This window comes from Oncorhynchus keta, unplaced genomic scaffold (assembly GCF_023373465.1).
Source record: "Oncorhynchus keta strain PuntledgeMale-10-30-2019 unplaced genomic scaffold, Oket_V2 Un_contig_6087_pilon_pilon, whole genome shotgun sequence".
NCBI lineage: Eukaryota > Metazoa > Chordata > Actinopteri > Salmoniformes > Salmonidae > Oncorhynchus > Oncorhynchus keta.
This window is the reverse complement of record NW_026288669.1, coordinates 25,045-52,771: the sequence shown is the minus strand read 5'-3', so window position 1 is coordinate 52,771 and position 27,727 is coordinate 25,045. Positions and strand designations below refer to the sequence as shown.

General features: G+C 45.0%; 1 protein-coding gene across 1 annotated transcript in view; it reads left to right on the top strand.

The window, feature by feature from the left end:
• LOC127925685 (glycine receptor subunit beta-like) overlaps window positions 1–27,727 on the top strand; it is a gene marked incomplete at both ends in the record, with an annotated part of 53,919 nt that overhangs the window by 6,978 nt on the left and 19,214 nt on the right. The window contains 2 exons of the mRNA XM_052510742.1: window positions 3,763–3,989; window positions 4,670–4,749. Of these exons, the coding sequence (XP_052366702.1) occupies window positions 3,763–3,989; window positions 4,670–4,749 (307 nt within the window). The remainder of the gene's footprint in view (window positions 1–3,762; window positions 3,990–4,669; window positions 4,750–27,727) is intronic.

Genomic DNA, 27,727 nt, shown 5'->3' with positions numbered 1-27,727 from the left:
AAAGCGTCCATTAGGTGGACATAGGGCATGGAGGTGGGGGATTGAGACAGATATCTAGCTTAAACAGAAAGCGTCCATTAGGTGGACATAGGGCATGGAGGTGGGGGATTGAGACAGATATCTAGCTTAAACAGAAAGCGTCCATTAGGTGGACATAGGGCATGGAGGTGGGGGATTGAGACAGATATCTAGCTTAAACAGAAAGCGTCCATTAGGTGGACATAGGGCATGGAGGTGGGGGATTGAGACAGATATCTAGCTTAAACAGAAAGCGTCCATTAGGTGGACATAGGGCATGGAGGTGGGGGATTGAGACAGATATCTAGCTTAAACAGAAAGCGTCCATTAGGTGGACATAGGGCATGGAGGTGGGGGATTGAGACAGATATCTAGCTTAAACAGAAAGCGTCCATTAGGTGGACATAGGGCATGGAGGTGGGGGATTGAGACAGATATCTAGCTTAAACAGAAAGCGTCCATTAGGTGGACATAGGGCATGGAGGTGGGGATTGAGATTGAGACAGATATCTATCTAGCTTAAACAGAAAGCGTCCATTAGGTGGACATAGGGCATGGAGGTGGGGGATTGAGACAGATATCTAGCTTAAACAGAAAGCGTCCATTAGGTGGACATAGGGCATGGAGGTGGGGGATTGAGACAGATATCTAGCTTAAACAGAAAGCCTACATTAGGTGGACATAGGGCATGGAGGTGGGGGATTGAGACAGATATCTAGCTTAAACAGAAAGCGTCCATTAGGTGGACATAGGGCATGGAGGTGGGGGATTGAGACAGATATCTAGCTTAAACAGAAAGCGTCCATTAGGTGGACATAGGGCATGGAGGTGGGGGATTGAGACAGATATCTAGCTTAAACAGAAAGCGTCCATTAGGTGGACATAGGGCATGGAGGTGGGGGATTGAGACAGATATCTAGCTTAAACAGAAAGCCTCCATTAGGTGGACATAGGGCATGGAGGTGGGGGATTGAGACAGATATCGAGCTTAAACAGAAAGCGTCCATTAGGTGGACATAGGGCATGGAGGTGGGGGATTGAGACAGATATCTAGCTTAAACAGAAAGCGTCCATTAGGTGGACATAGGGCATGGAGGTGGGGGATTGAGACAGATATCTAGCTTAAACAGAAAGCGTCCATTAGGTGGACATAGGGCATGGAGGTGGGGGATTGAGACAGATATCTAGCTTAAACAGAAAGCGTCCATTAGGTGGACATAGGGCATGGAGGTGGGGGATTGAGACAGATATCTAGCTTAAACAGAAAGCGTCCATTAGGTGGACATAGGGCATGGAGGTGGGGGATTGAGACAGATATCTAGCTTAAACAGAAAGCGTCCATTAGGTGGACATAGGGCATGGAGGTGGGGGATTGAGACAGATATCTAGCTTAAACAGAAAGCGTCCATTAGGTGGACATAGGGCATGGAGGTGGGGGATTGAGACAGATATCTAGCTTAAACAGAAAGCGCATGGAGGTGGGGGATTGAGACAGATTAGGTGGACATAGGGCATGGAGGTGGGGGATTGAGACAGATATCTAGCTTAAACAGAAAGCGTCCATTAGGTGGACATAGGGCATGGAGGTGGGGGATTGAGACAGATATCTAGCTTAAACAGAAAGCGTCCATTAGGTGGACATAGGGCATGGAGGTGGGGGATTGAGACAGATATCTAGCTTAAACAGAAAGCGTCCATTAGGTGGACATAGGGCATGGAGGTGGGGGATTGAGACAGATATCTAGCTTAAACAGAAAGCGTCCATTAGGTGGACATAGGGCATGGAGGTGGGGGATTGAGACAGATATCTAGCTTAAACAGAAAGCGTCCATTAGGTGGACATAGGGCATGGAGGTGGGGGATTGAGACAGATATCTAGCTTAAACAGAAAGCGTCCATTAGGTGGACATAGGGCATGGAGGTGGGGGATTGATTGAGACAGATATCTAGCTTAAACAGAAAGCGTCCATTAGGTGGACATAGGGCATGGAGGTGGGGGATTGAGACAGATATCTAGCTTAAACAGAAAGCGTCCATTAGGTGGACATAGGGCATGGAGGTGGGGGATTGAGACAGATATCTAGCTTAAACAGAAAGCGTCCATTAGGTGGACATAGGGCATGGAGGTGGGGGATTGAGACAGATATCTAGCTTAAACAGAAAGCGTCCATTAGGTGGACATAGGGCATGGAGGTGGGGGATTGAGACAGATATCTAGCTTAAACAGAAAGCGTCCATTAGGTGGACATAGGGCATGGAGGTGGGGGATTGAGACAGATATCTAGCTTAAACAGAAAGCGTCCATTAGGTGGACATAGGGCATGGAGGTGGGGGATTGAGACAGATATCTAGCTTAAACAGAAAGCGTCCATTAGGTGGACATAGGGCATGGAGGTGGGGGATTGAGACAGATATCTAGCTTAAACAGAAAGCGTCCATTAGGTGGACATAGGGCATGGAGGTGGGGGGGGATTGAGACAGATATCTAGCTTAAACAGAAAGCGTCCATTAGGTGGACATAGGGCATGGAGGTGGGGGATTGAGACAGATATCTAGCTTAAACAGAAAGCGTCCATTAGGTGGACATAGGGCATGGAGGTGGGGGATTGAGACAGATATCTAGCTTTAAACAGAAAGCGTCCATTAGGTGGACATAGGGCATGGAGGTGGGGGATTGAGACAGATATCTAGCTTAAACAGAAAGCGTCCATTAGGTGGACATAGGGCATGGAGGTGGGGGATGGGGACAGATTGAGACAGATATCTAGCTTAAGACAGATATCTAGAAAGCGTCCATTAGGTGGACATAGGGCATGGAGGTGGGGGATTGAGACAGATATCTAGCTTAAACAGAAAGACAGATATCATTAGGTGGACATAGGGCATGGAGGTGGGGGATTGAGACAGATATCTAGCTTAAACAGAAAGCGTCCATTAGGTGGACATAGGGCATGGAGGTGGGGGATTGAGACAGATATCTAGCTTAAACAGAAAGCGTCCATTAGGTGGACATAGGGCATGGAGGTGGGGGATTGAGACAGATATCTAGCTTAAACAGAAAGCGTCCATTAGGTGGACATAGGGCATGGAGGTGGGGGATTGAGACAGATATCTAGCTTAAACAGAAAGCCTACATTAGGTGGACATTGGGCATGGAGGTGGGGGATTGAGACAGATATCTAGCTTAAACAGAAAGCGTCCATTAGGTGGACATAGGGCATGGAGGTGGTGGGATTGAGACAGATATCTAGCTTAAACAGAAAGCCTACATTAGGTGGACATAGGGCATGGAGGTGGGGGATTGAGACAGATATCTAGCTTAAACAGAAAGCGTCCATTAGGTGGACATTGGGCATGGAGGTGGGGGATTGAGACAGATATCTAGCTTAAACAGAAAGCCTAATTAGGTGGACATAGGGCATGGAGGTGGGGGATTGAGACAGATATCTAGGAAAGCATTAGGAGGGCATGGATTGAGACAGATATCTAGCTTAAACAGAAAGCATTAGGTGGACATAGGGCATGGAGGTGGGGGATTGAGACAGATATCTAGCTTAAACAGAAAGCCTACATTAGGTGGACATAGGGCATGGAGGTGGGGGGATTGAGACAGATATCTAGCTTAAACAGAAAGATTTGGGGAGGGATTTTAATTATTATGCTAATTCGATTTCTATGGCGGAGCGAATGTTGACTCTAGGGGTTTAATTGACTTTGTACTAACAAATGATTGATTGTTGCTAGGACTACCGTGTGAACATCTTCCTGCGTCAGCGGTGGAACGACCCGAGGCTGAAGCTCCCGGCAGACTTCAAAGGAGAAGCGCTGACGGTGGACCCCAAGATATTCCAGTGTCTATGGAAACCAGACCTGTTCTTCGCCAACGAGAAACATGCCAACTTCCATGACGTCACGCAAGACAACATCCTGCTATTTATCTTCAGGAATGGAGACATTCTCATCAGCATGAGGTCTGTCTGTCTGTCTGTCTGTCTGTCTGTCTGTCTGTCTGTCTGTCTGTCTGTCTGTCTGTCTGTCTGTCTGTCTGTCTGTCTGTGGGTCTGTCTGTCTGTCTGTCTGTCTGTCTGTCTGTCCGTCTGTCCGTCTGTCCGTCTGTGGGTCTGTCCAGTGGGTCTGTCTGTCAGTGACTGTCTGTCTGTCTGTGTCTGTCTGTCTGTCTGTCTGTCTGTCTGTCTGTCTGTCTGTCTGTCTGTCTGTCTGCCTGCCTGTCTGCCAGGGTAGGTGCCTATGTGTGCCCAGTGACTGTCTGTTGTGTGTTCAGGTTGTCAGTGACTGTCTGTTGTGTGTTCAGGTTGTTGTTCAGTGACTGTCTGTTGTGTGTTCAGGTTGTCAGTGACTGTCTGTTGTGTGTTCAGGTTGTCAGTGACTGTCTGTGTTGTGTGGTTGTCAGTGTTGTCTGTCTGTGTGTTCAGGTTGTCAGTGACTGTCTGTGTGTTCAGTGAGGTTGTCAGGTTGTCACTGTCTGTTGTGTGTTCAGGTTGTCAGTGACTGTCTGTTGTGTGTTCAGGTTGTCTGTGTCTGTTGTGTTCAGGTTGTCAGTGACTGTCTGGTGTGTGGTCAGGTTGTCAGTGACTGTCTGTTGTGTGTTCAGGTTGTCAGTGACTGTCTGTCTGTGTGTCAGGTTGTTCAGGTTGTCAGTGTTGTCCTGCCCTCTGGACCTCACTCTGTTCCCCATGGACACACAGCTCTGCAAGATGCAACTGGAGAGCTGTCAGTGACTCTCTGTAACACACTCTCACACACGCACGCACAGAGTGACACACTCAATATTCATATACAGTGAGTGCACAAAACATTAAGAACACCTGCTGTTTCCATGACATAGACTGACCAGGTGAATCCAGGTTAACTGATATGATCCCTTATTGATGTCACCTGTTAAATCCACTTCAATCAGTGTAGATGAAGGGGAGGAGACAGGTTAAAGATGGATTTTTAAGCCTTGGGACAATTGAGACATGGATTGTGTCTGTGTGCCATTCAGAGGGTGAATGGGCAAAACCAAATATTGAAGTGCCTTTGAATGGAGTATGGTAGTAGATGCCAGTGACTGTTTGTGTCAAGAACTGCAAAGCTGCTGGGTTCTTCACGCTCAACTGTTTCCTGTGTGTATCAAGCATAGTCCACCACCCAAAGGACATTCTGCCAACTTGACACAACTGTGGGAAGTGTTGGAGTCAACATGGGCCACCATCCCACCAGTGATATACATTTATATAGTCTGTTATTGTAGTGTGTGTTCATTGTCAGTACTGTCTGTTGTGTGCTTCAGGCTGCACCACCAGGGATATATGGTTATATAGTGTTGTTTAGTGAGTTGTGCTGCAGGTTGTCAGTGATGACTGTCTGGGACATTTATATCAGTGACTGTCTGGTGTGTGTTGGCTGCACCACCAGGGATATATATTTATATAGTGACTGTTATTGTGAGTTCAGGCTGTCCACCAGGATATATATTTATATAGTGTTGTTATTGTAGTTGACTGCACCACCAGGGATGATATATTTATATAGTGACTGTTATTGTAGTTGTCTGCACCACCAGGGATGATGTTCAGGTTGTCAGTGACTGTCTGTGTTGTTATTGTAGTTGGCTGCACCACCAGTGATATATATTTATATAGTGTTGTTATTGTAGTTGGCTGCACCACCAGGATATATAGGTTATATAGTGTTGTTATGTGTAGTTGGCTGCACCACCAGGGATATCAGGTTTCATGACTAGTCTGTTGTGTGGTCAGGTTGTCTGTGACTGTTGTTGTGTGTTCAGGTTGTCAGTGATATATGGTGTTTATATAGTGTTGTTATTGTAGTTGGCTGCACCACCAGTGATATATATTTATATAGTGTTGTTATTGTCCTGTTGGCTGCACCACCAGGGATATACATTTACATAGTGTTGTTATTGTAGTTGGCTGCACCACCAGGGATATACATTTATATAGTGTTGTTATTGTAGTTGGCTGCACCACCAGGGATATATATTTATATAGTGTGCATTGTAGTTGGCTGCACACTGATATATATTTATATAGTGTTGTTATTGTAGTTGGCTGCACCACCAGGATATATTCATATTTATATAGTGAACATTGTAGTTGGCTGCACCACCCAGGTGATATATGTTTATTGTGTCACCTGTTATCCACTTCAATCAGTGTGCACCACCAGGGATATATGGATTTATATAGTGTTGTTATTGTAGTTGGCTGCACCAGATATATTTTATATAGGTGATTGTAGTGCATATATGTTTATATAGTGTTTTGAATGGATTGTAGTAGATGCTGCACCACCAGGGATATATGCTTTATATAGTGTGTTATTGTAGTTGGCTCCACACCACCAGTGATATACTGCCAACTTATATAGTGTATTATATATTGTAGTCAACATTGGCTGCACCACCAGTGATATATATTTATATAGTGTTGTTATTGTAGTTGGCTGCACCACCAGTGATATATATTTATATAGTGTTGTTATTGTAGTTGGCTGCACCACCAGTGATATATATTTATATAGTGTTGTTATTGTAGTTGGCTGCACCACCAGTGATATATATTTATATAGTGTTGTTATTGTAGTTGGCTGCACCACCAGGGATATATATTTATATAGTGTTGTTATTGTAGTTGGCTGCACCACCAGGGATATATGTTTATATAGTGTTGTTATTGTAGTTGGCTGCACCACCAGTGATATATGTTTATATAGTGTTGTTATTGTAGTTGGCTGCACCACCAGTGATATATATTTATATAGTGTTGTTATTGTAGTTGGCTGCACCACCAGTGATATATGTTTATATAGTGATGTTATTGTAGTTGACTGCACCACCAGTGATATATATTTATATAGTGATGTTATTGTAGTTGGCTGCACCACCAGTGATATACATTTATATAGTGTTGTTATTGTAGTTGGCTGCACAACCAGTGATATACATTTACATAGTGTTGTTATTGTAGTTGGCTGCACCACCAGGGATATACATTTATATAGTGGTGTTATTGTAGTTGGCTGCACCACCAGGGATATATATTTATATAGTGTTGTTTTTGTAGTTGGCTGCACCACCAGGGATATACATTTATATAGTGCTGTTATTGTAGTTGGCTGCACCACCAGGGATATACATTTATATAGTGCTGTTATTGTAGTTGGCTGCACCACCAGGGATATATATTTATATAGTGTTGTTATTGTAGTTGGCTGCACCACCAGTGATATATGTTTATATAGTGTTGTTATTGTAGTTGGCTGCACCACCAGGGATATATATTTATATAGTGTTGTTATTGTAGTTGGCTACACCACCAGTGATATATGTTTATATAGTGTTGTTATTGTAGTTGGCTGCACCACCAGTGATATATATTTATATAGTGTTGTTATTGTAGTTGGCTGCACCACCAGTGATATATATTTATATTGTAGTTGGCTGCACCACCAGGGATATATATATTTATATAGTGTTGTTATTGTAGTTGGCTGCACCACCAGTGATATATGTTTATATAGTGTTGTTGGCTGCACCACCAGGGATATATTTATATAGTGTTGTTATTGTAGTTGGCTGCACCACCAGTGATATATGTTTATATAGTGTTGTTATTGTAGTTGGCTGCACCACCAGTGATATATGTTTATATAGTGTTGTTATTGTAGTTGGCTGCACCACCAGTGATATATGTTTATATAGTGTTGTTATTGTAGTTGGCTACACCACCAGTGATATATATTTATATAGTGTTGTTATTGTAGTTGGCTGCACCACCAGGGATATACATTTTTGGTTGGGAATCATTTGGAATCATTAATGGATAGCGATAATATAACCGTTTTCTCTGAGTTAAGTATTCAAGCACTTTGTAATGGCAAGCATAAATCATTTCGGGAGTAAAACATTTTTAACAAGTCACATAATAGGTGCTATGGACTCAGTCTGCGTAAATAGTGTTTAACATGATATTTGAATGACTACCTCATCTCTGTACCCCACACATGCAATTATCTGTAAGGTCCCTCAGTGGAGCATTGCATTTCAAATACAGATCCAACCGCAAAGACCAGGTTTTTTTCCAATTCCTTTGATAGATGGGTAAAATAAAAAGCAGACATTGATTATCCATTTGAGGTGAAGTCATGAATTACACTTTGGATGGTGTATCAATATACCAAGTCACTACAAAGATACAGGTGTCCTTCCTAACTTAGTTGCCGGAGAGGAAGAAAACAGCTCAGGGATGACATGAGGCCAATGGTGACTTTAAAACAGTTTGAGTTTAAAGGCTGATACATTTACATTTAAGTCATTTAGCAGACGCTCTTATCCAGAGCGACTTACAAATTGGTGCATACACCTTATGACAACCAGTGGAACAGCCACTTGCATCTAAATCTTGTTGGGGGAGAAGGGGGGTGAGTAGGATTACTTACCCTTACTTACCCTATCCTAGGTATTCCTTGAAGAGGTGGGGTTTCAGGTGTCTCCGGAAGGTGGTGATTGACTCCGCTGTCCTGGCGTCGTGAGGGAGTTTGTTCCACCATTGGGGGCCAGAGCAGCGAACAGTTTTGACTGGGCTGAGCGGGAACTGTACTTCCTCAGTGGTAGGGAGGCGAGCAGGCCAGAGGTGGATGAACGCAGTGCCCTTGTTTGGGTGTAGGGCCTGATCAGAGCCTGGAGGTACTGAGGTGCCGTTCCCCTCACAGCTCCGTGGCGAGCACCATGGTCTTGTAGCGGATGCGAGCTTCAACTGGAAGCCAGTGGAGAGAGCGGAGGAGCGGGGTGACGTGAGAGAACTTGGGAAGGTTGAACACCAGACGGGCTGCGGCGTTCTGGATGAGTTGTAGGGGTTTAATGGCACAGGCAGGGAGCCCAGCCAACAGCGAGTTGCAGTAATCAAGACGGAGATGACAAGTGCCTGGATTAGGACCTGCGCCGCTTCCTGTGTGAGGCAGGGTCGTACTCTGCGGATGTTGTAGAGCATGAACCTACAGGAACGGGACACCGCCTTGATGTTAGTTGAGAACGTCAGGGTGTTGTCCAGGATCACGCCATGGTTCTTAGCGCTCTGGGAGGAGGACACAATGGAGTTGTCAACCGTGATGGCGAGATCATGGAACGGGCAGTCCTTCCCCGGGAGGAAGAGGAGCTCCGTCTTGCTGAGGTTCAGCTTGAGGTGGTGATCCGTCATCCACACTGATATGTCTGCCAGACATGCAGAGATGCGATTCGCCACCTGGTCATCAGAAGGGGGAAAGGAGAAGATTAATTGTGTGTCGTCTGCATAGCAATGATAGGAGAGACCATGTGAGGTTATGACAGAGCCAAGTGACTTGGTGTATAGCGAGAATAAGAGAGGGCCTAGAACAGAGCCCTGGGGGACACCAGTGGTGAGAGCGCGTGGTGAGGAGACAGATTCTCGCCACGCCACCTGGTAGGAGCGACCTGTCAGGTAGGACGCAATCCAAGCGTGGGCCGCGCCGGAGATGCCCAACTCGGAGAGGGTGGAGAGGAGGATCTGATGGTTCACAGTATCGAAGGCAGCCGATAGGTCTAGAAGGATGAGAGCAGAGGAGAGAGAGTTAGCTTTAGCAGTGCGGAGCGCCTCCGTGATACAGAGAAGAGCAGTCTCAGTTGAATGACTAGTCTTGAAACCTGACTGATTTGGATCAAGAAGGTCATTCTGAGAGAGATAGCGGTAGAGCTGGCCAAGGACGGCACGCTCAAGAGTTTTGGAGAGAAAAGAGAGAAGGGATACTGGTCTGTAGTTGTTGACATCGGAGGGATCGAGTGTAGGTTTTTTCAGAAGGGGTGCAACTCTCGCTCTCTTGAAGACGGGAGGGACGTAGCCAGCGGTCAGGGATGAGTTGATGAGCGAGGTGAGGTAAGGGAGAAGGTCTCCGGAAATGGTCTGGAGAAGAGAGGAGGGGATAGGGTCAAGCGGGCAGGTTGTTGGGCGGCCGGCCGTCACAAGACGCGAGATTTCATCTGGAGAGAGGGGAGAAAGAGGTCAGAGCATAGGGTAGGGCAGTGTGAGCAGAACCAGCGGTGTCGTTTGACTTAGCAAACGAGGATCGGATGTCATCGACCTTCTTTTCAAAATGGTTGACGAAGTCATCTGCAGAGAGGGAGGAGGGAGGGGGGAGGATTCAGGAGGGAGGAGAAGGTGGCAAAGAGCTTCCTAGGGTTAGAGGCAGATGCTTGGAATTTAGAATGGTAGAAAGTGGCTTTAGCAGCAGAGACAGAGGAGGAAAATGTAGAGAGGAGGGAGTGAAAGGATGCCAGGTCCGCAGGGAGGCGAGTTTTCCTCCATTTCCGCTCGGCTGCCCGGAGCCCTGTTCTGTGAGCTCGCAATGAGTCGTCGAGCCACGGAGCGGGAGGGGAGGACCGAGCCGGCCTGGAGGATAGGGGACATAGAGAGTCAAAGGATGCAGTAAGGGAGGAGAGGAGGGTTGAGGAGGCAGAATCAGGAGATAGGTTGGAGAAAGTTTGAGCAGAGGGAAGAGATGATAGGATGGAAGAGGAGAGAGTAGCGGGGGAGAGAGAGCGAAGGTTGGGACGGCGCGATACCATCCGAGTAGGGGCAGTGTGGGAAGTGTTGGATGAGAGCGAGAGGGAAAAGGATACAAGGTAGTGGTCGGAGACTTGGAGGGGAGTTGCAATGAGGTTAGTGGAAGAACAGCATCTAGTAAAGATGAGGTCAAGCGTATTGCCTGCCTTGTGAGTAGGGGGGAAGGTGAGAGGGTGAGGTCAAAAGAGGAGAGGAGTGGAAAGAAGGAGGCAGAGAGGAATGAGTCAAAGGTAGACGTGGGGAGGTTAAAGTCGCCCAGAACTGTGAGAGGTGAGCCGTCCTCAGGAAAGGAGCTTATCAAGGCATCAAGCTCATTGATGAACTCTCCGAGGGAACCTGGAGGGCGATAAATGATAAGGATGTTAAGCTTGAAAGGGCTGGTAACTGTGACAGCATGGAATTCAAAGGAGGCAATAGACAGATGGGTAAGGGGAGAAAGAGAGAAAGACCACTTGGGAGAGATGAGGATCCCGGTGCCACCACCCCGCTGACCAGAAGCTCTCGGGGTGTGCGAGAACACGTGGGCGGACGAGGAGAGAGCAGTAGGAGTAGCAGTGTTATCTGTGGTGATCCATGTTTCCGTCAGTGCCAAGAAGTCAAGGGACTGGAGGGAGGCATAGGCTGAGATGAACTCTGCCTTGTTGGCCGCAGATCGGCAGTTCCAGAGGCTACCGGAGACCTGGAACTCCACGTGGGTCGTACGCGCTGGGACCACCAGATTAGGTGGTGCGTCATTTTGCCACGCGGTGTGGAGCGCGTTTGTATGGTCTGTGCAGAGAGGAGAGAACAGGGATAGACAGACACATAGTTGACAGGCTACAGAAAAGGCTACGCTAATGCAAGGAAATTGAATGACAAGTGGACTACACGTCTCGAATGTTCAGAAAGTTAAGCTTACGTAGCAAGAATCTTATTGACTAAAATGATTAAAATGATACAGTACTGCTAAAGTAGGCTAGCTGGCAGTAGCTGCGTTGTTGGCACTACACTAATCAAGTCGTTCCGTTGAGTGTAATAATTTCTACAGTGCTGCTATTCGGGGGCTAGCTGGCTAGCTAGCAGTGTTGTTTACGTTACGTTGAGTTAAAAGAACGACAATAGCTGGCTAGCTAACCTAGGAAATCGGTCTAGACTACACAATTATCTTTGAAACAAAGACGGCTATGTAGCTAGCTATGTAGCTAGCTACGATCAAACAAATCAAACCGTTGTACTGTAATGAAATGAAAATGTGATACTCCCTGACCGGTGATTGAATTCGAATCAGTAACGTGTGTGTGGTGACGTTGGCTAGCTGTTAGCTGTTAGCTGTTGGCTAGCTAGCAGAGTCTCCTACGTTAAGGACGACAAATAGCTGGCTAGCGAACCTCAGTGAATTAAGATAGTCACTCCAAGGCTACACACACTAAACTACACAATTATCTTGGAAACAAAGACAGCTATGTAGCTAGCTAACACTGAACTAATCAAGTCGTACAGTTGAGTGAATAGCACTACAGTGATGCTAATCTGTGTGCGTTAGCTAGCGTTGCTAGCTCCTGGGCGAATAGCAGTGAAGGCTACGTTAGGGCGACGAAATACGAAATACGATAATTATGCAATTATCTCTGATACAAGGACGGCTATGTAGCTAGCTAAGAAGAATTGCTAAGATTATGTAGCTAGCTAACAGTAAACTAATCAAGTCGTGCAGTTGAGTGAATAGCACTACAGTGATGCTAATGGTGACTTTAAAACAGTTTGAGTTAAAGGCTGATAGAAGAAAACAGCTTAGGGATGACTGAGCTCCTTTGAGTTTAAAGCGAATAGCAGTGAAGGCTACGTTAGGGCTGATAGAAATACGATGAATTATGCAATTATCTCTGATACAAGGAAAACAGCTAGGGATGTAGCTAGCTAAGAAGAATTGCTAAGATTAGACAAATCAAAACAGTTGTACTATAATGAAATGTAATGAAAAAAAACAGTTATACAACCTGCAGAGCGAAGTGACTTTAAAACAGTTTGAGAACTGGGAATGACATGAGGCCAATGCTTTAAAACAGTTTGAGTTTAAAGGCGATAGAAGAAAACAGCTCAGCTGACATGAGGCCAATGGTGACTTTAAAACAGTTTGAGTTTAAAGGCTGATAGAAGAAAACAGCTCAGGGATGACATGAGGCCAATGGTGACTTTAAAACAGTTTGAGTTTAAAGGCTGATAGAAGAAAACAGCTCAGGGATGACATGAGGCCAATGGTGACTTTAAAACAGTTTGAGTTTAAAGGCTGATAGAAGAAAACAGCTCAGGGATGACATGAGGCCAATGGTGACTTTAAAACAGTTTGAGTTTAAAGGCTGATAGAAGAAAACAGCTCAGGGATGACATGAGGCCAATGGTGACTTTAAAACAGTTTGAGTTTAAAGGCTGATAGAAGAAAACAGCATTGTCGTTACTCCACAATACGAACCTAATTGACAGAGTGAAAAGAAGGAAGCCTGTAAATAATAAAAATCGTCCAAAACATCCTGTTTGCAACACAGTGCCTTGCAAAAGTATTCACCCCCTTGGCATTTTTCCTATCTTGTTGTATTACAACCTGTAATTTAAATGTATTTTTACTTGGATTTCATGTAATGGACCTACACAAAATAGTCCAAATTGGTGAAGTGAAATTTAAAAAAATTATAGCAAAAAAAGGAAAAGTGATGTGCATATGTTTTCCTTTGCTATGAAGCCACATAAATAAGATCTGGTGCAAGCAATTACCTTCAGAAGTCACATAATTAGTTCGATTGCACACAAGGGTTAGAGGGTGGACTTTATTTAAGTGTCACACCATCTGTCACATGATCTCAGTATATATACACGTATTCTGAAAGGCCCCAGAGTCTGCAACACGACTAAGCAAGGGGCACCACCAAGCAAGCTGCACCATGAAGACCAAGGAGCTATCCAAACAGGTCAGGGACAAAGTAGTGGAGAAGTACAGATCAGGGTTGGGTTATAAAAAACTATCACAAACATCCCACGGAGCACCATTAAATCCATTATTAAAAAACTGAAAGAATATGGCACCACAACAAACCTGCCAGGAGAGGGCCGCCCACCAAAACCCACGGACCAGGCATGGAGGACATTAATCAGAGAGGCAACAAAGAGACCGAAGATAACCCTGAAGGAGCTGCAAAGCTCCACTGCGGAAATTGGAGTATCGGTCCATTGGACCACTTTAAGCGATACACGCCACAGAGCTGGGCTTTATGAAAGAGTGGACAGAAAAAAGCCATTGCTTAAAGAAAAAATTAGCAACCTTGTTTGGTGTTCGCCAAAAGGCATGTGGGTGACTCCCAAATGTATGGAAGAAGGTACTCTGGTTAGATGAGACTAAAATGTAGCTTTTTGGCCATCAAGGAAAACGTTATGTCTGGCGCAAACCCAACACCTCTCATCACCCCGAGAACACCATCCCCAAAGTGAAGCATGAACATTACAGACTGGGATAAGGAGAGGTTGAACATTACAGACTGGGATAAGGAGAGGTTGAACATTACAGACTGGGATAAGGAGAGGTTGAACATTACAGACTGGGATAAGGAGAGGTTGAACATTACAGACTGGGATAAGGAGAGGTTGAACATTACCATGAATATGCCTGCCATTACAGACTGGGATAAGGAGAGGTTGAACATTACAGACTGGGATAAGGAGAGGTTGAACATTACAGACTGGGATAAGGAGAGGTTGAACATTACAGACTGGGATAAGGAGAGGTTGAACATTACCATGAATAAGCCTGCCATTACAGACTGGGATAAGGAGAGGTTGAACATTACAATGAATATGCCTGCCATTACAGACTGGGATAAGGAGAGATTGAACATTACAGACTGGGATAAGGAGATGTTGAACATTACCATGAATATGCCTGCCATTACAGACTGGGATAAGGAGAGGTTGAACATTACAGACTGGGATAAGGAGAGGTTGAACATTACCATGAATATGCCTGCCATTACAGACTGGGATAATGAGAGGTTGAACATTACCATGAATAAGCCTGCCATTACAGACTGGGATAAGGAGAGGTTGAACATTACAGAATGGGATGAGGAGAGGTTGAACATTACAGACTGGGATAAGGAGAGGTTGAACATTACAGACTGGGATAAGGAGAGGTTGAACATTACAGACTGGGATAAGGAGAGGTTGAACATTACCATGAATATGCCTGACATTACAGACTGGGATAAGGAGAGGTTGAACATTACAGACTGGGATAAGGAGAGGTTGAACATTACAGACTGGGATGAGGAGAGGTTGAACATTACCATGAATATGCCTGCCATTACAGACTGGGATAAGGAGAGGTTGAACATTACATACTGGGATAAGGAGAGGTTGAACATTACAGACTGGGATAAGGAGAGGTTGAACATTACAGACTGGGATAAGGAGAGGTTGAACATTACCATGAATATGCCTGCCATTACAGACTGGGATAAGGAGAGTTTGAACATTACAGACTGGGATGAGGAGAGGTTGAACATTACATACTGGGATAAGGAGAGGTTGAACATTACAGACTGGGATAAGGAGAGGTTAAACATTACCATGAATAAGCCTGCCATTACAGACTGGGATAAGGAGAGGTTGAACATTACAGACTGGGATAAGGAGAGGTTGAACATTACCATGAATATGCCTGCCATTACAGACTGGGATAAGGAGAGGTTGAACATTACCATGAATATGCCTGCCATTACAGACTGGGATAAGGAGAGGTTGAACATTACAGACTGGGATAAGGAGAGGTTGAACATTACCATGAATATGCCTGCCATTACAGACTGGGATAAGGAGAGGTTGAACATTACCATGAATATGCCTGCCATTACAGACTGGGATAAGGAGAGGTTGAACATTACAGACTGGGATAAGGAGAGGTTGAACATTACAGACTGGGATAAGGAGAGTTTGAACATTACAGACTGGGATAAGGAGAGGTTGAACATTACAGACTGGGATAAGGAGAGGTTGAACATTACAGACTGGGATAAGGAGAGGTTGAACATTATAGACTGGGATAAGGAGAGGTTTAACATTACAGACTGGGATAAGGAGAGGTTGAACATTACAGACTGGGATAAGGAGAGGTTGAACATTACCATGAATAAGCCTGCCATTACAGACTGGGATAAGGAGAGGTTGAACATTACCATGAATATGCCTGCCATTACAGACTGGGATAAGGAGAGGTTGAACATTACAGACTGGGATGAGGAGAGGTTGTACATTACAGACTGGGATAAGGAGAGGTTGAACATTACCATGAATATGCCTGCCATTACAGACTGGGATAAGGAGAGGTTGAACATTACAGACTGGGATAAGGAGAGGTTGAACATTACCATGAATATGCCTGCCATTACAGACTGGGATAATGAGAGGTTTAACATTACAGACTGGGATAAGGAGAGGTTGAACATTACAGACTGGGATAAGGAGAGGTTGAACATTACCATGAATATGCCTGCCATTACAGACTGGGATAAGGAGAGGTTTAACATTACAGACTGGGATAAGGAGAGGTTTAACATTACAGACTGGGATAAGGAGAGGTTGAACATTACAGACTGGGATAAGGAGAGGTTTAACATTACAGACTGGGATAAGGAGAGGTTGAACATTACAGACTGGGATAAGGAGAGGTTGAACATTACCATGAATATGCCTGCCATTACAGACTGGGATAAGGAGAGGTTGAACATTACAGACTGGGATAAGGAGAGATTGAACATTACAGACTGGGATAAGGAGAGGTTGAACATTATAGACTGGGATAAGGAGAGATTGAACATTATAGACTGGGATAAGGAGAGGTTGAACATTACAGACTGGGATAAGGAGAGGTTGAACATTACAGACTGGGATAAGGAGAGGTTGTACATTACAGACTGGGATAAGGAGAGGTTGAACATTACCATGAATATGCCTGCCATTACAGACTGGGATAAGGAGAGGTTGTACATTACAGACTGGGATAAGGAGAGGTTGAACATTACCATGAATATGCCTGCCATTACAGACTGGGATAAGGAGAGGTTGAACATTACAGACTGGGATAAGGAGAGGTTGAACATTATAGTCTGGGATAAGGAGAGATTGAACATTATAGACTGGGATAAGGAGAGGTTGAACATTACAGACTGGGATAAGGAGAGGTTGAACATTACCATGAATAAGCCTGCCATTACAGACTGGGATAAGGAGAGGTTGAACATTACAGACTGGGATAAGGAGAGGTTGAACATTACAGACTGGGATAAGGAGAGGTTGAACATTACCATGAATATGCCGGCCATTACAGACTGGGATAAGGAGAGGTTGAACATTACAGACTGGGATAAGGAGAGGTTGAACATTACCATGAATATGCCTGCCATTACAGACTGGGATAAGGAGAGGTTGAACATTACAGACTGGGATAAGGAGAGGTTGAACATTACAGACTGGGATAAGGAGAGGTTGAACATTACAGACTGGGATAAGGAGAGGTTGAACATGACCATGAATATGCCTGCCATTACAGACTGGGATAAGGAGAGTTTGAACATTACAGACTGGGATGAGGAGAGGTTGAACATTACATACTGGGATAAGGAGAGGTTGAACATTACAGACTGGGATAAGGAGAGGTTAAACATTACCATGAATAAGCCTGCCATTACAGACTGGGATAAGGAGAGGTTGAACATTACAGACTGGGATAAGGAGAGGTTGAACATTACCATGAATATGCCTGCCATTACAGACTGGGATAAGGAGAGGTTGAACATTACCATGAATATGCCTGCCATTACAGACTGGGATAAGGAGAGGTTGAACATTACAGACTGGGATAAGGAGAGGTTGAACATTACCATGAATATGCCTGCCATTACAGACTGGGATAAGGAGAGGTTGAACATTACCATGAATATGCCTGCCATTACAGACTGGGATAAGGAGAGGTTTAACATTACAGACTGGGATAAGGAGAGTTTGAACATTACAGACTGGGATAAGGAGAGTTTGAACATTACAGACTGGGATAAGGAGAGGTTGAACATTACAGACTGGGATAAGGAGAGGTTGAACATTACAGACTGGGATAAGGAGAGGTTGAACATTATAGACTGGGATAAGGAGAGGTTTAACATTACAGACTGGGATAAGGAGAGGTTGAACATTACAGACTGGGATAAGGAGAGGTTGAACATTACCATGAATAAGCCTGCCATTACAGACTGGGATAAGGAGAGGTTGAACATTACCATGAATATGCCTGCCATTACAGACTGGGATAAGGAGAGGTTGAACATTACAGACTGGGATGAGGAGAGGTTGTACATTACAGACTGGGATAAGGAGAGGTTGAACATTACCATGAATATGCCTGCCATTACAGACTGGGATAAGGAGAGGTTGAACATTACAGACTGGGATAAGGAGAGGTTGAACATTACCATGAATATGCCTGCCATTACAGACTGGGATAATGAGAGGTTTAACATTACAGACTGGGATAAGGAGAGGTTGAACATTACAGACTGGGATAATGAGAGTTTGAACATTACCATGAATATGCCTGCCATTACAGACTGGGATAAGGAGAGGTTTAACATTACAGACTGGGATAAGGAGAGGTTTAACATTACAGACTGGGATAAGGAGAGGTTGAACATTACAGACTGGGATAAGGAGAGGTTTAACATTACAGACTGGGATAAGGAGAGGTTGAACATTACAGACTGGGATAAGGAGAGGTTGAACATTACCATGAATATGCCTGCCATTACAGACTGGGATAAGGAGAGGTTGAACATTACAGACTGGGATAAGGAGAGGTTGAACATTACAGACTGGGATAAGGAGAGGTTGAACATTATAGACTGGGATAAGGAGAGATTGAACATTATAGACTGGGATAAGGAGAGGTTGAACATTACAGACTGGGATAAGGAGAGGTTGAACATTACAGACTGGGATAAGGAGAGGTTGTACATTACAGACTGGGATAAGGAGAGGTTGAACATTACCATGAATATGCCTGCCATTACAGACTGGGATAAGGAGAGGTTGTACATTACAGACTGGGATAAGGAGAGGTTGAACATTACCATGAATATGCCTGCCATTACAGACTGGGATAAGGAGAGGTTGAACATTACAGACTGGGATAAGGAGAGGTTGTATTACAGACTGGGATAAGGAGAGGTTGAACATTACCATGAATATGCCTGCCATTACAGACTGGGATAAGGAGAGGTTGAACATTACAGACTGGGATAAGGAGAGGTTGAACATTACAGACTGGGATAAGGAGAGATTGAACATTACAGACTGGGATAAGGAGAGGTTGAACATTACAGACTGGGATAAGGAGAGGTTGAACATTACCATGAATAAGCCTGCCATTACAGACTGGGATAAGGAGAGGTTGAACATTACAGACTGGGATAAGGAGAGGTTGAACATTACCAGACCTGGACTGATAAGGAGAGGTTGAACATTACCATGAATATGCCTGCCATTACAGACTGGGATAAGGAGAGGTTGAACATTACAGACTGGGATAAGGAGAGGTGAACATTACAGACTGGGATAAGGAGAGGTTGAACATTACCATGAATATGCCTGCCATTACAGACTGGGATAAGGAGAGGTTGAACATTACAGACTGGGATAAGGAGAGTTTGAACAGACTGGGATAAGGAGAGTTTGAGACTGGGATAAGGAGAGGTTGAACATTACAGACTGGGATAAGGAGATTGAACATTACAGACTGGGATAAGGAGAGGTTGAACATTACAGACTGGGATAAGGAGAGGTTGAACATTATAGACTGGGATAAGGAGAGGTTTAACATTACAGACTGGGATAAGGAGAGGTTGAACATTACCATGAATAAGCCTGCCATTACAGACTGGGATAAGGAGAGGTTGAACATTACCATGAATATGCCTGCCATTACAGACTGGGATAAGGAGAGGTTGAACATTACAGACTGGGATGAGGAGAGGTTGTACATTACAGACTGGGATAAGGAGAGGTTGAACATTACCATGAATATGCCTGCCATTACAGACTGGGATAAGGAGAGGTTGAACATTACAGACTGGGATAAGGAGAGGTTGAACATTACAGACAGACTGGGATAAGGAGAGGTTTAACATTACAGACTGGGATAAGGAGAGGTAACATTACAGACTGGGATAAGGAGAGGTTGAACATTACCATGAATATGACAGACTGGGATAAGGAGAGGTTGAACATTACAGACTGGGATAAGGAGAGGTTTAACATTACAGACTGGGATTGAACATTACAGACTGGGATAAGGATTTAACATTACAGACTGGGATAAGGAGAGGTTGAACATTACAGACTGGGATAAGGAGAGGTTGAACATTACCATGAATATGCCTGCCATTACAGACTGGGATAAGAGAGGTTGAACATTACAGACTGGGATAAGGAGAGGTTGAACATTACAGACTGGGATAAGGAGAGGTTGAACATTATAGACTGGGATAAGGAGAGATTGAACATTATAGACTGGGATAAGGAGAGGTTGAACATTACAGACTGGGATAAGGAGAGGTTGAACATTACAGACTGGGATAAGGAGAGGTTGTACATTACAGACTGGGATAAGGAGAGGTTGAACATTACCATGAATATGCCTGCCATTACAGACTGGGATAAGGAGAGGTTGTACATTACAGACTGGGATAAGGAGAGGTTGAACATTACCATGAATATGCCTGCCATTACAGACTGGGATAAGGAGAGGTTGAACATTACAGACTGGGATAAGGAGAGGTTGAACATTATAGTCTGGGATAAGGAGAGATTGAACATTATAGACTGGGATAAGGAGAGGTTGAACATTACAGACTGGGAGGTTGATAAGGAGAGGTTGAACATTACCATGAATAAGCCTGCCATTACAGACTGGGATAAGGAGAGGTTGAACATTACAGACTGGGATAAGGAGAGGTTGAACATTACAGACTGGGATAAGGAGAGGTTGAACATTACCATGAATATGCCTGCCATTACAGACTGGGATAATGAGAGGTTGAACATTACAGACTGGGATAAGGAGAGGTGGAATATGCCTGCCATTACAGACTGGGATAAGGAGAGGTTGAACATTACAGACTGGGATAAGGAGAGGTTGAACATTACCATGAATAAGCCTGCCATTACAGACTGGGATAAGGAGAGGTTGAACATTACAGACTGGGATAAGGAGAGGTTGAACATTACCATGAATATGCCTGCCATTACAGACTGGGATAAGGAGAGGTTGAACATTACAGACTGGGATAAGGAGAGGTTGAACATTACAGACTGGGATGAGGAGAGATTGAACATTATAGACTGGGATAAGGAGAGGTTGAACATTACAGACTGGGATAAGGAGAGGTTGAACATTACAGACTGGGATAAGGAGAGGTTGTACATTACAGACTGGGATAAGGAGAGGTTGAACATTACCATGAATATGCCTGCCATTACAGACTGGGATAAGGAGAGGTTGTACATTACAGACTGGGATAAGGAGAGGTTGAACATTACAGACTGGGATAAGGAGAGGTTGAACATTATAGACTGGGATAAGGAGAGATTGAACATTATAGACTGGGATAAGGAGAGGTTGAACATTACAGACTGGGATAAGGAGAGGTTGAACATTACAGACTGGGATAAGGAGAGGTTGTACATTACAGACTGGGATAAGGAGAGGTTGAACATTACCATGAATATGCCTGCCATTACAGACTGGGATAAGGAGAGGTTGTACATTACAGACTGGGATAAGGAGAGGTTGAACATTACCATGAATATGCCTGCCATTACAGACTGGGATAAGGAGAGGTTGAACATTACAGACTGGGATAAGGAGAGGTTGAACATTATAGTCTGGGATAAGGAGAGATTGAACATTATAGACTGGGATAAGGAGAGGTTGAACATTACAGACTGGGATAAGGAGAGGTTGAACATTACCATGAATAAGCCTGCCATTACAGACTGGGATAATGAGAGGTTGAACATTACAGACTGGGATAAGGAGAGGTTGAACATTACAGACTGGGATAAGGAGAGGTTGAACATTACCATGAATATGCCTGCCATTACAGACTGGGATAAGGAGAGGTTGAACATTACAGACTGGGATAAGGAGAGGTTGAACATTACCATGAATATGCCTGCCATTACAGACTGGGATAAGGAGAGGTTGAACATTACAGACTGGGATAAGGAGAGGTTGAACATTACAGACTGGGATAAGGAGAGGTTGAACATTACCATGAATAAGCCTGCCATTACAGACTGGGATAAGGAGAGGTTGAACATTACAGACTGGGATAAGGAGAGGTTGAACATTACCATGAATATGCCTGCCATTACAGACTGGGATAAGGAGAGGTTGAACATTACAGACTGGGATAAGGAGAGGTTGAACATTACAGACTGGGATGAGGAGAGGTTGAACATTACAGACTGGGATAAGGAGAGGTTGAACATTACAGACTGGGATAAGGAGAGGTTGAACATTACAGACTGGGATAAGGAGAGGTTGAACATTACCATGAATATGCCTGCCATTACAGACTGGGATAAGGAGAGGTTGAACATTACAGAACATTACAGACTGGGATACGGGATAAGGAGAGGTTGAACATTACCATGAATATGCCTGCCAACTAATCTGCGCATGCTCTGAGAACGCACCCCTCGGCCTTGCGAGTGCTGACCTGATTAAAAACCTTACTTCGGCCTCAAAGAGTGAGATCACCCAGTCCTCTGGGTCAGCATGGCCCTCCCGCACTGTGTATGGTGTTGTTATTGTCAAAACGTGCATAAAATGCATTGAGTTGGTCTGGTAGAGAGGCATCGTTGGGCAGATCACGTCTCGGTCTTCCTTTGTAATCTGTAATGGACTGGAGCTCATGCGACATGCAGCGTAGCCTGTGAAATAGGAGGCCATGTTACTTCTATACTGTCCTTTTGCTCGTTTGATGACTCTGCAGAGGTCGTAGCCTCGGGGTTGTCTGTGATAGCCTTGTGTGTGGTAGTCCTGTCCTTTAGTTTAGCTCCAACCTCAGTGTCAAACCAGGGCTTTTGATTGGGGAAGCAGCGAACCTTCAGTGTTGGGACAACGTCGCCGATGCAGTTCCTTATGAAGCCGGTGACGGAGGGGGTTAGCTCGTTGGTGTTATAGGTGGAGTCTCAGAACATATTATAATCAGCGCTAGCAAGGGCAGTCCTGTAGCATTTCTCAATTGATCGAGTCACTGGATAGTTCCTGTTTGAGCTTCTGCAACTGACAACTGACAACAACATGGAGGGCAGAGAATCTAAAACGGCATTAATACCATCGTTGCTGAGTGAGTGGTGGACCGCAGTAAGGTGAGCACCATCTGGTAGGGTTTCCACTAGTTACCACAAACACTAAGTCAGAATATATTGTCAAACAACATTTTTATTTTTGGAGTTCATTTAAGGTTTAGGTTAGGCATAAGGTTAGCCATGTGGTTAAGGTTAGGATTAAGGTTAGGGTTAGGCATAAGGTTAGCCATGTGGTTAAGGTTAGGATTAAGGTTAGGGTTAGGCATAAGGTTAGCCATGTGGTTAAGGTTAGGATTAAGGTTAGGGTTCCTGCCTCTGTAAGGACTCTCCCTCTCATGCCTCTGTAAGGACTCTCCCTCTCCTGCCTCTGTAAGGACTCTCCCTCTCCTGCCTCTGTAAGGACTCTCCCTCTCCTGCCTCTGTAAGGACTCTCCCTCTCCTGCCTCTGTAAGGACTCTCCCTCTCCTGCCTCTGTAAGGACTCTCCCTATCCTGGACTCTCCCTCTCCAGGACTCTCCCTCTCCTGCCTCTCACCAGGACTCTCCCTCACCAGGACTCTCCCTCCTGCCTCTCACCAGGACTCTCCTCACCAGGACCTCCCTCACCAGGACTCTCCCTCACCAGGACTCTCCCTCTCCTCCCTCTCCAGGACTCTCCCTCTCCTGCCTCTCACCAGGACTCTCCCTCACCAGGACTCTCCCTCTCCAGGACTCTCCCTCTCCTGCCTCTGTAACGCCGGCATTTCCTCTTGGATTGCCTGAAAATTGGGTCGTAATTACAGAAAGAGCCCAGGGCAGATAAGTTGAAGTTGAAGCTGGAATTGGGGAAATTAACTGACGATTTGATGTTCTTGCTGGTTATAAGAAATGATAGCGAATACATTTCAGGAAAATAAAGTAAAGATAAATGCCAAAATAATCCCAAATAGCTAAACTCCCAAACCACAGCCTTCCAGTACAGTGCCATCTCTCTTCTCTCTGGTGTGTCTTTGTTGTAGGGGTGTGGCCTAATGCTATCATAATGTCTCATTCATTGGTAATTCATTAAGGGATACAAAATATGGATGTATCTATATTCTACAGTAAACGGGGCACCAGCTATCATTTAAGTCAAAACTTTTTTTAGCAAGTAGGGATAAACTGTTCGTGTCACAATTATAATCTGAAGATTCTGTAGAGTTCTTTTAATGATAAGTCAGATTCAAAATCTCAGAGAGTGATATTATTTTATGACAGGAAGAAGATTTATTCTAAAAACAAGGTAACAATGTCTTAGTATTTCAATCTCTGGTTGGATTACCAAACGGTCTTTAAAGGGAGAAAAATGGAGAAGGTTCAAATCGTTCCGAGGTGGTGTATTCAGTTCTGAGGTGGTGTATTCAGTTCTGGGGTGGTGTATTCAGTTCTGGGGTGGTGTATTCAGTTCTGGGGTGGTGTATTCAGTTCTGAGGTGGTGTATTCAGTTCTGAGGTGGTGTATTCAGTTCTGGGGTGGTGTATTCAGTTCTGAGGTGGTGTATTCAGTTCTGAGGTGGTGTATTCAGTTCTGGGGTGGTGTATTCAGTTCTGAGGTGGTGTATTCAGTTCTGGGGTGGTGTATTCAGTTCTGAGGTGGTGTATTCAGTTCTGAGGTGGTGTATTCAGTTCTGGGGTGGTGTATTCAGTTCTGAGGTGGTGTATTCAGTTATGGGGTGGTGTATTCAGTTCTGAGGTGGTGTATTCAGTTCTGGGGTGGTGTATTCAGTTCTGGGGTGGTGTATTCAGTTCTGGGGTGGTGTATTCAGTTCTGAGGTGGTGTATTCAGTTCTGAGGTGGTGTATTCAGTTCTGGGGTGGTGTATTCAGTTCTGAGGTGGTGTATTCAGTTCTGAGGTGGTGTATTCAGTTCTGGGGTGGTGTATTCAGTTCTGAGGTGGTGTATTCAGTTCTGGGGTGGTGTATTCAGTTCTGAGGTGGTGTATTCAGTTCTGAGGTGGTGTATTCAGTTCTGGGGTGGTGTATTCAGTTCTGAGGTGGTGTATTCAGTTATGGGGTGGTGTATTCAGTTCTGAGGTGGTGTATTCAGTTCTGGGGTGGTGTATTCAGTTCTGAGGTGGTGTATTCAGTTCTGGGGTGGTGTATTCAGTTCTGAGGTGGTGTATTCAGTTCTGAGGTGGTGTATTCAGTTCTGGGGTGGTGTATTCAGTTCTGAGGTGGTGTATTCAGTTATGGGGTGGTGTATTCAGTTCTGAGGTGGTGTATTCAGTTCTGGGGTGGTGTATTCAGTTCTGGGGTGGTGTATTCAGTTCTGGGGTGGTGTATTCAGTTCTGAGGTGGTGTATTCAGTTCTGAGGTGGTGTATTCAGTTCTGGGGTGGTGTATTCAGTTCTGAGGTGGTGTATTCAGTTCTGAGGTGGTGTATTCAGTTCTGGGGTGGTGTATTCAGTTCTGAGGTGGTGTATTCAGTTCTGGGGTGGTGTATTCAGTTCTGAGGTGGTGTATTCAGTTCTGAGGTGGTGTATTCAGTTCTGGGGTGGTGTATTCAGTTCTGAGGTGGTGTATTCAGTTATGGGGTGGTGTATTCAGTTCTGAGGTGGTGTATTCAGTTCTGGGGTGGTGTATTCAGTTCTGGGGTGGTGTATTCAGTTCTGGGGTGGTGTATTCAGTTCTGAGGTGGTGTATTCAGTTCTGGGGTGGTGTATTCAGTTCTGGGGTGGTGTATTCAGTTCTGAGGTGGTGTATTCAGTTCTGGGGTGGTGTATTCAGTTCTGAGGTGGTGTATTCAGTTCTGAGGTGGTGTATTCAGTTCTGGGGTGGTGTATTCAGTTCTGGGGTGGTGTATTCAGTTCTGGGGTGGTGTATTCAGTTCTGGGGTGGTGTATTCAGTTCTGGGGTGGTGTATTCAGTTCTGGGTGGTGTATTCAGTTCCGGTGGTGTTCAGTTCTGAGGTGGTGTATTCAGTTCTGGGGTGGTGTATTCAGTTCTGGGGAGGTGTATTCAGTTCTGGGGAGGTTTATTCAGTTCTGAGGTGGTGTATTCAGTTCCGGGGTGGTGTATTCAGTTCTGGGGTGGTGTATTCAGTTCTGGGGTGGTGTATTCAGTTCTGGGGTGGTGTATTCAGTTCTGGGGTGGTGTATTCAGTTCTGGGGTGGTGTATTCAGTTCTGGGGTGGTGTATTCAGTTCTGAGGTGGTGTATTCAGTTCTGGGGTGGTGTATTCAGTTCTGGGGTGGTGTGTTCAGTTCCGAGGTGGTGTATTCAGTTCTGAGGTGGTGTATTCAGTTTTGGGGTGGTTTATTCAGTTTTGGGGTGGTGTATTCAGTTCTGGGGTGGTGTATTCTGTTCCGGGGTGGTGTATTCAGTTTTAGGGTGGTGTATTCAGTTCCGAGGTGGTGTATTCAGTTCTGAGGTGGTGTATTCAGTTCTGAGGTGGTGTATTCAGTTTTGGGGTGGTGTATTCAGTTCCGGGGCGGTGTATTCAGTTCTGGGGTGGTGTATTCAGTTCTGGGGTGGTGTATTCAGTTCCGGGGTGGTGTATTCAGTTCCGGGGTGGTGTATTCAGTTCTGGGGTGGTGTATTCAGTTCCGGGGTGGTGTATTCAGTTCTGGGGTGGTGTATTCAGTTCTGGGGTGGTGTATTCAGTTCTGGGGTGGTGTATTCAGTTCCGGGGTGGTGTATTCAGTTCTGGGGTGGTGTATTCAGTTCTGGGGTGGTGTATTCAGTTCCGGGGTGGTGTATTCAGTTCTGGGTGGTGTATTCAGTTCTGGGGTGGTGTATTCAGTTCTGAGGTGGTGTATTCAGTTCCGGGGTGGTGTATTCAGTTCTGGGGTGGTGTATTCAGTTCTGGGGTGGTGTATTCAGTTCTGGGGTGGTGTATTCAGTTCTGGGGTGGTGTATTCAGTTCTGGGGTGGTGTATTCAGTTCTGGGGTGGTGTATTCAGTTCCGGGGTGGTGTATTCAGTTCTGGGGTGGTGTATTCAGTTCTGGGGTGGTGTATTCAGTTCCGGGGTGGTGTATTCAGTTCTGGGGTGGTGTATTCAGTTCTGGGGTGGTGTATTCGTCCAACTGAGATCAAAGTGAGAGCAGAGGACAATTGTTCAAATTCCAATATTGGTGTTTGGCGTCCACTCATTGGGATCGGGGATGATCAATAAGCAAGAGCGCTTTCCAGTTACCAACTATGCTGACGTTTAAGCAGTAGAGGGATTTTGGTCGGCCGTGGCAATTATTTGTGCCACGCTTTTATAGTTCAGTTAGAATGGACAATGAGGGTGGGGCTAGGTGCTGATGTAACGGATGTGAAATGGCTAGCCAGTTAGCGGTGATGCACGCTAATAGCGTTTCAATCGGTGACGTCACTCACTGAGACCTTGAAGTAGTTGTTCCCCCTTGCTCTGCAAGGGCCGCGGCGTTTGTGGAGCGATGGGTAACGATGCTTCGTGGGTGGTAGTTGTCGATGTGTGCAGAGGGTTCCTGGTTCGAGCCCAGGTAGGGCCGAGGAGAGGGACGGAAGTTATACTGTTACACTGAGTCTCCCTGCCTGATTGGCTGAAACATTCCTTAGCAGGATGTCACGCAGCCCCAGGAGGAGAGTCTCTTCCTTTGGGAATATTGTTCCCTTATTGATGGATACATCGTTTGTACAACTGGGAGAGGTGGGTCATTGTTCAGGGCATAATGTTCCCTACATAATGATACAAAACGTGACACGTTCTCCTTGAAATACGGAGAAGTTGTTCACAACGA